This window comes from Castor canadensis, chromosome 8 (genome assembly GCF_047511655.1).
Source record: "Castor canadensis chromosome 8, mCasCan1.hap1v2, whole genome shotgun sequence".
Taxonomy (NCBI): Eukaryota; Metazoa; Chordata; class Mammalia; order Rodentia; family Castoridae; genus Castor; species Castor canadensis.
This window is the reverse complement of record NC_133393.1, coordinates 89125691-89133109: the sequence shown is the minus strand read 5'-3', so window position 1 is coordinate 89133109 and position 7419 is coordinate 89125691. Positions and strand designations below refer to the sequence as shown.

At 50.1% G+C, this 7419-nt stretch overlaps 1 protein-coding gene across 1 annotated transcript; it reads left to right on the top strand.

Annotated features, from left to right (window-relative positions):
* The first annotated feature begins 1439 nt into the window (after positions 1-1439).
* Krt5 (keratin 5) lies at positions 1440-6988 on the top strand. The gene is made up of 9 exons (XM_020160195.2): positions 1440-2109; positions 2642-2856; positions 3598-3658; positions 3765-3860; positions 4001-4165; positions 4445-4570; positions 4849-5069; positions 5834-5868; positions 6319-6988. Exons 1-9 carry the CDS (start codon positions 1555-1557, stop codon positions 6615-6617), a joined length of 1773 nt encoding a protein of 590 aa, XP_020015784.1. The 5' UTR covers positions 1440-1554; the 3' UTR covers positions 6618-6988.
* Positions 6989-7419: the final 431 nt, after the last annotated feature.

The window sequence follows — 7419 nt, the reverse complement described above, 5'->3', positions numbered from 1 at the left end:
CCTCTTGAGAGCCTGGTCCCTCAGCCCTGTGACTTTGAACACTTTCCCACTGCACCTCCGCCTCTCGCTCCAGCCAGAAAGGGTCCAAGCTCTTAGTAGGCAAAGAGGTGACGCTACTCAAGTCTGCAGCCAGAAAGAGAGGGCATATTTTAGGACAGACACTTGCTAAAATTAACCAGAATCCCCTTTCTTCCACTTGGTGCCACAGGGAACGCAGACAAGTTTTGCAGAGGAATGATGGACTGTTTTGCCAGCTGCCTGGTCCCCCGGACCTGCTCTGTCTAGCCTCTCTGGCAGTAGATCCACAGACTTAGTTCCCTTTTCCATCGCCTTGGCCCTGAAGGAAGCTTTGGGCTGGAGTGTAGAGGAAGCCTAGCCATTCCCGCTGCTTTGGAACAGGCTGGTTCGCCGTTATAACAGGCCGGCTGATTCTCAACATGTTCCTGATGAGATTAGAAGCTCCTGCAGGTATGTGTTTGTGGCAGCCTTCAGCCTGTATCAACAGATACGATGACTCATTTCTCCCCTGGTGGAATAACTGAGAGCTTTGCTGGAACACACCTATGGGGGCTGGGGGAGCCAGCAGAACAGCTCCCCCTAAGGAAAGATGTGACTACCAACTGTGTGTCAAAACTTTCTGTAAGGGATGGCATGGGATCTCTCATTTGATAAGCCCCCACAGGATCCTGCTCAGGCCAAAGAGCGAGGGAAAAAGGTCAAAAGCACACAAAATGCTGAGCTCAGCCTGGCTGTAGAGAGGCTAGAGTAGCATGCAACTGCAGTAAGGGTTCCCACATTCTCTGTGTCTGGAACTTGTGGGAGCTTTTCTGGCCTGAATCTTGCAGGTAAATCTGCCCAGTGGGTTCTGGGATAACTGGACCTCTCCACAAGAAAGAAACTCTGTAGAAAAGAACTGGAGACCACTTCTCTCTCTGGCACATACCCAGCCTCTAAGGGCTCATGCCTTTCCAAGAGCTGAAGTTCCTGCAGCAACCTCCTCCTGAGTGTAGAAAAGGCAGCTAGCTTCCAGGCAGGGGACCCACTTTGCCCCCGCTGATGGACATCATCCTCTGTACTGGCAGGGCAGCACGGACCAGGCTTGGATGGTGGCCAGTGTCCCTATAAGGATTCCTAGGACAGTGGCCATGAGCAAATGCCCCCTACTTTCTGACATCTGTCTTGGCTGCTCACAGCCTCCAGGCCCCATGGTGAAGAGAGGCTAGCTGGCAGTGTCACCAATTGCTACCAAGAGATCAGTGCTGCAAGGCAAGTTTATTTCTAACTGAGAGAGCCTGCCAGGAAGAGCGTTTGCACCCCGCACCACTGTGCAGGTGTGACGGGTGAGCTCACAACTGCCCCCCAGGCATGCCCAGCCCACTAATCATTCACAGCTCGACAACTCTCCCGCCCAACCCAGTTCTGAGGGGATAAAAGAGGGCATTGCAGCACCTGGGTAACAGAGCCACCCACTGCGTCCTGCTGAGCTCCGTTGTCTCCAGCACTTCCCAACCCACCAGTCGCCCAGTACTCTTGCTCCACCAGGAACAAGCCATCATGTCTCGCCAGTCGAGTGTGTCCTTCAGGAGTGGGGGCAGCCGTTCCTTCAGTGCCGCCTCTGCCATCACCCCATCTGTCTCTCGCACCAGTTTTAGCTCTGTGTCCCGCTCCGGGGGTGGCGGTGGTGGTAGGATCAGCCTTGGGGGTGCTTGTGGAGTGGGCGGCTATGGCAGCCGGAGCCTCTACAATCTGGGGGGCGGCTCCAAGAGGATCTCCTTCAGCACTGGCGGTGGCAGTTTCAGGAGCCGCTTCGGTGCTGGTGCTGGTACTGGTGGAGGCTATGGTTTTGGAGGTGGAGCCAGCAGCGGATTTGGTTTTGGCGGCGGAGCTGGTGGTAGCTTTGGGCTTGGTGGAGGAGCTGGCTTTGGTGGTGGCTACGGGGGCGCTGGCTTCCCCGTGTGCCCCCCTGGAGGCATCCAAGAAGTCACCATCAACCAGAACCTCCTGACTCCTCTGAACCTGCAAATCGACCCCACCATCCAGCGGGTGAGGACAGAGGAGCGGGAGCAGATCAAAACCCTCAACAACAAGTTCGCCTCCTTCATTGACAAGGTGAGCTGTGACCTTTGGTAAGACACCCTGGGAGTTAAGAATAAAGACCAAAGAGAGGAGGGAAGAGGAAGATTTTCTAGGCTTTGTGCAGATCACTTTACAGTTTCTGGTTGTTTGCAGTTGTTTCTGTGTTCTGGTTTTGTGACCCTCTTTCTTAGTTAGATTAGCAGCCTGGAGGAAGTCTGATTCCTTCCCACCTTGAAGCTGCTGCATCAGGGCTCCTAACTATGGTTGGACAGTGCTGAGCTCAGTGCCTTGTGTAACGGTGGATTGTACAGGAGGGCAGGTGTGCTCACCAGCTGACAGCCTGAGAGCCTTTGCAGCTACACAGGACTGGATATTGCTCCAGCCAGTTGTTCCTGGTGCTGGCTGTGCCCCCTGTATGTGGGCACTGAAGAGGGGGATTAAGGACTTCAGTCTGAACCTCCTCTCGTGGGCCCAGGAGGACTGCACAGGGGATGGGTTTAGAGAGATAGATTGCAATGGGAGGCACACAAAATCCGACTGTCTCCTCACACTGCACTCCCTGCAGGTGCGGTTCCTAGAGCAGCAGAACAAGGTCCTGGACACCAAGTGGACCCTACTCCAGGAGCAGGGCACCAAAACTGTGAGGCAGAGCCTGGAGCCTTTGTTTGAGCAGTACATCAACAACCTCAGGAGGCAGCTGGATGGGGTCCTCGGGGAGAGGGGACGCCTGGATTCAGAGCTGAGGAACATGCAAGATCTGGTGGAGGACTTCAAGAACAAGTGAGTTGGGGTGGGTGGAGGTGGTGACAAGCACATTGATGTCTTCTTTGTATCAGATAAACTCCACAACAAGACTTTTCTGCCTATGCCTTCCTCATGGGCTAGCATGTAACTTCTGTAGATATGTACAATAGTAAAACATTTAAAAATAAAAATCCAGGCCCATGTTTAAGAAGTTCCAGTCCTAAGCTCAGCCCCTCTGCAAGTACTTAGCCTAAAACCACAGCAGTGCTGGCACCACCCTGGCACCCCCTGGTGAACTATGCTGTCTGCACTCAAAACACACAGCATGAGCCTTGGTAGTTCCCCCTCAATGAAGGAACTGATGACAAAACCCAGCTTGGTGGATCCAAGAACTTTTGTCATGTGAACCAGTTAGTGGGCTGGTTGTGTTTGGTTTTCTTTCTTTCTTTCTTTTTTTAAGGCTCTAGAAGTTGATAAAAGCACCAGAGAAATTGACTAGATATGGAGCTGGGGAGAAAAGGCATAGCTTTTCTATAGGAATATTCTTGAAGCAACTGAATGGTAGTGATAATAAAATGATTATCTGATAGACAGTTATAGAGAAAGTAGCATCCTAATGGGTAAGGTCCTTGCCCAGGGTTCACTACCAGTGCCCTCCAACCCCCCCATGCCTATGAGAAGCCCCTTCCCATGAGGCTTAAAGTGACTTTGTGCAATAAAGACCCCTCACCTGTCCCTTATCCTCTGCTGAATCCTTCCTTTCTCTTTGATTACCAGGTATGAAGATGAAATCAACAAGCGTACCACTGCGGAGAATGAGTTTGTGATGCTAAAGAAGGTGAGTGTGTTGGAGGTTACCTGTATCCTGGGGCTATGTTCTCATGGGGGTGGAGCCATTTAGGTTAAGTGAACATTATTTGGTGCAACCACCCCTGTTTCTTCAGGATGTAGATGCCGCCTACATGAACAAAGTGGAGCTGGAGGCCAAGGTCGATGCCCTGTTGGATGAGATCAACTTCCTGAAGATGTTCTACGATGCGGTGAGAGACTTACTTAAATTTTTCACGTGGGTGGCTATTATTTTTTTTCTCAAGTTGATCCCTAACAATGAGTGGAAATTTGAATGGAACAGACTCTAAATAGCACGGAATTACATGACTGACTTCAAGTGTCCTGGCAGGAGCTATCCCAGATGCAGACACACATCTCGGACACATCTGTGGTTCTCTCCATGGACAACAACCGCAGCCTGGACCTGGACAGCATCATCGCTGAGGTCAAGGCCCAGTATGAAGACATTGCCAATCGCAGCCGGACTGAAGCTGAGACCTGGTACCAGACCAAGGTGGGTGCTCTGACGAATGTCTCCTGAGTGTTTAGGATTCTAGGTCATGTCGATGCTAAGGATGGAGTTCCAAAGGCCTGCTGAGGCCCCATGGGATGATTTAGGGAACAGCCAGTTATTTTCCATACAACTCCAACAACTGGAAAGGGCCTGAGTCAGCTCCAGACTCTGAATCACTATACCACTTGCCACCTTTTGGCTGATCTTGCCCATAAACTTGGGGAAGGTGTTTTCTGTCCTCTTGTAAATGGGATCTTTCTTCTTTTCTGGTGGCATTAGTATGAAGAGCTGCAGCAGACAGCTGGCCGGCATGGCGATGATCTTCGCAACACCAAGCATGAGATCTCTGAGATGAACCGGATGATACAGAGGCTGAGAGCTGAGATTGACAATGTCAAGAAGCAGGTAGGGTGAGGGTGAAAGGGGACAGGGGGCTGAGCTCTGAATGGGAGACTTATTTTGATTTGCTTTTGCTGTACATACACACAGACACACACACACAGAGCTGGAAAAAGTGCCTATATTGCAATGTTCCACCACCCATGGTGACTAGAGCAGATGCCCTGGGCTCTCCCTGGAACTCCAGACAGTTTGGTCTACCCAACCTAGGATCTCAAAAACTGACATGTCAGGCCCAACTACTGAAGTGTCCCTCCCTGCTCTTCCTTCCTTTCCCCCTGTAGTGCGCCAACCTGCAGAACGCCATTGCTGATGCTGAGCAGCGCGGGGAACTGGCGCTCAAGGATGCCAGAAACAAACTGGCAGAGCTGGAAGATGCCCTGCAAAAGGCCAAGCAGGACATGGCCCGGCTGATGCGTGATTACCAGGAGCTGATGAACGTCAAGCTGTCCCTGGATGTGGAGATCGCCACCTACCGCAAGCTGCTGGAGGGCGAGGAGTGCAGGTGAGCTGACGTCATGGGCCCAGGGTGACCTCTCTTCTGATAAAGAGAGTTCCTCCACTTCAGGGCCTAAAACACAAATACAAGACTGTTGTCTTGTATGTGATAATCACACATCATCTATCCTTCAGTCTGACACATGAATATACTACCAGCCCCAACTTGCTTTTCTGGCTTATTCTGCACACCAACATTCTTGGGCATTGCCTCTCCTCCAAATAACTGAGCAATTCAACAAATGTGTCTTGAACTTTGTCCCCTTTCTGCCTTTGCTCTGTTCTTTTCTAGACCTCAGTGTCCATTCATACCCATCTTCCCCCTAGCCCTCCTATTCTCCAAGTATCTCTTCCTTACAGAAGCCTTTCATGAGTTAAACTCACCTGCTTTTGGGTCCTCAAACTACTCCGTTTTCTTCAGTCTTCTGACCCTGCCCATTGCCTACTCTCTGTTTGAGGAATTTCTGTCTGTGCCAAGTACTCTTACAGAATGCAAGCTCTTGCAAGGCAGAACTGCGTTACACATGTTCCTGTTTCCCACTACCGCTTTCTCATGCTTTCTGTAAAATGGGTGAAGAAAAATGTGAATTAGGATTTCTCTTGTCAACCCTCTTCATTGGAAGGTCCCTCCAGAGAGCACTCTGTTCTTCTAACTTAAGTAGATTTTTGGGGCATTTCTGCTTTTGGAATGAGCTCTAATCATGACTATCCACATAGACTAGTGCTATCTTTGGGGGAATTTTTAACTATCATTTCAACTTTTTCTTTCAGACTGAGTGGAGAAGGAGTTGGACCAGTCAACATCTGTAAGTAACTTTAAATAGACATTCCTAATAATGATACTTGATGCCAACTCAAAATCTTGCTGTTTCTAGATACCAGACATCCCCCTTCCTAATATGTGGTTACTTAACACATGTCATGAGAAGCGAGTGGTGGAGGGGACAGAATACAGATGAACACCTGAAGCAATGTAGCTCACGTATCTTATCTCTTAAAGGGTAGGGCTGTGTATCAGATACATGTTGAGCCCTGTCCCCTTGTCCCTACCTCCTGCATAACTGTTCCCATGTCTTACATCTGTGTCTACCAGCTTCCTATCAGGGACCCTAACTAAATGACTTAATTCTTCCAGCTTCTACGGCTACTTGTAAAAGGGGCTGGGTGTCATGCTCCGCCACTAGCAAAATCAAACAAGTTAGCCATGTAAGATCAATCTGACAGACGAGTCTCACCCATTTCTCCTTTCCCTACAGCTGTTGTCACAAACAGCCTCTCCTCCGGCGGTGGTGGCTACAGCGGTTTTGGCAGTGGCTTTGGCGGCGGCTTTGGAGGCGGCCTTGGCAGTGGTCTTGGTGGAGGTGGTGGTGGAAGCTACTACTCCAGTAGCAGTGGGGGCGTCGGTCTAGGCAGTGGGCTCAGTGCAGGGGGTTCTGGCTTTAGTGCAAGCAGTGGCAGAGGAATGGGGGTGGGCTTGGGCAGTGGTGGGGGCAGCAGCTCCAGCGTCAAATTTGTCTCCACCACTTCCTCCTCTCGGAGGAGCTTTAAGAACTAAGAAGAGCCTGCTGCAAGTCCCTGCCCTCCAAGGGCAGTTCCCCAGCACTGGAGACTGCCTCTTTCAGGTAGTTGCCCCGGTTAAATTTTCTCTTTTCTGGAGAGTAGTCTAGACCAAGCCTACTGCAGAGCCACATTCTCTGGTTCCCAGGAGGGCCCAATTCCCAGTCTCTTCTCTTTCATATCACAATTCTACATTCTGTTACAAATCAGTCTTTAGGTCCTTACAGCATGGTCCTTGAAAGCACAAGAATCCAAAGTCTTCCAAAATGTAAGCCATCGAAATAGAATCCCACTGCCTCACCCACCCCAATTTTGTCCTGGTTCTGACTTCCTCCAGAGTGTGTTCAATAAAATACTTTTATAATATAAGCCGTGGTGCAGAATTGGTTTTTCCAGCTCTACAATCAGTCTAGAGATCCCATGAGAGTGTACCTATTCAGATGTCATGGGTTCCTTTTGATGATTCATAAGGAATGAAGGGGAGGAGAGAGGACCTTGAAGGGAAAGTGGCTATCAGGGGTGGACTGAAGGCTACCAGAGGCACTAGAAGAGGTTACAAAGCCTGTGTAGTGAAGGAGTCTCTGCAGGGCACTGTATTATACCTTGGGTGGATTTTAGAACCTTTGCCTGATTTGCAAGGAAAGCATAGACAGGCTTAAGTAACAATAGGAGATGAAAAATGTTGCCTTCTGAACCCCAAAAGGCCTAAAATATGTTGGGCCTCTTCTAAAACTTTGGGTGCTGAGGTTAATAGGTGTTTCTTACAGTGCCAGGGGTGGAGCAGCCCTCGCTGTACTAAG

Coding starts and splice junctions, on each gene's coding strand:
- Krt5 (XM_020160195.2), top strand. CDS start 1,555: ATGTCTCGCCAGTCGAGTGTGTCCTTCAGGAGTGGGGGCAGCCGTTCC. Junction 3,659..3,764: donor AGTTTGTGATGCTAAAGAAG/GTGAGTGTGTTG, acceptor CTGTTTCTTCAG/GATGTAGATGCCGCCTACAT. Junction 4,571..4,848: donor TTGACAATGTCAAGAAGCAG/GTAGGGTGAGGG, acceptor TTCCCCCTGTAG/TGCGCCAACCTGCAGAACGC.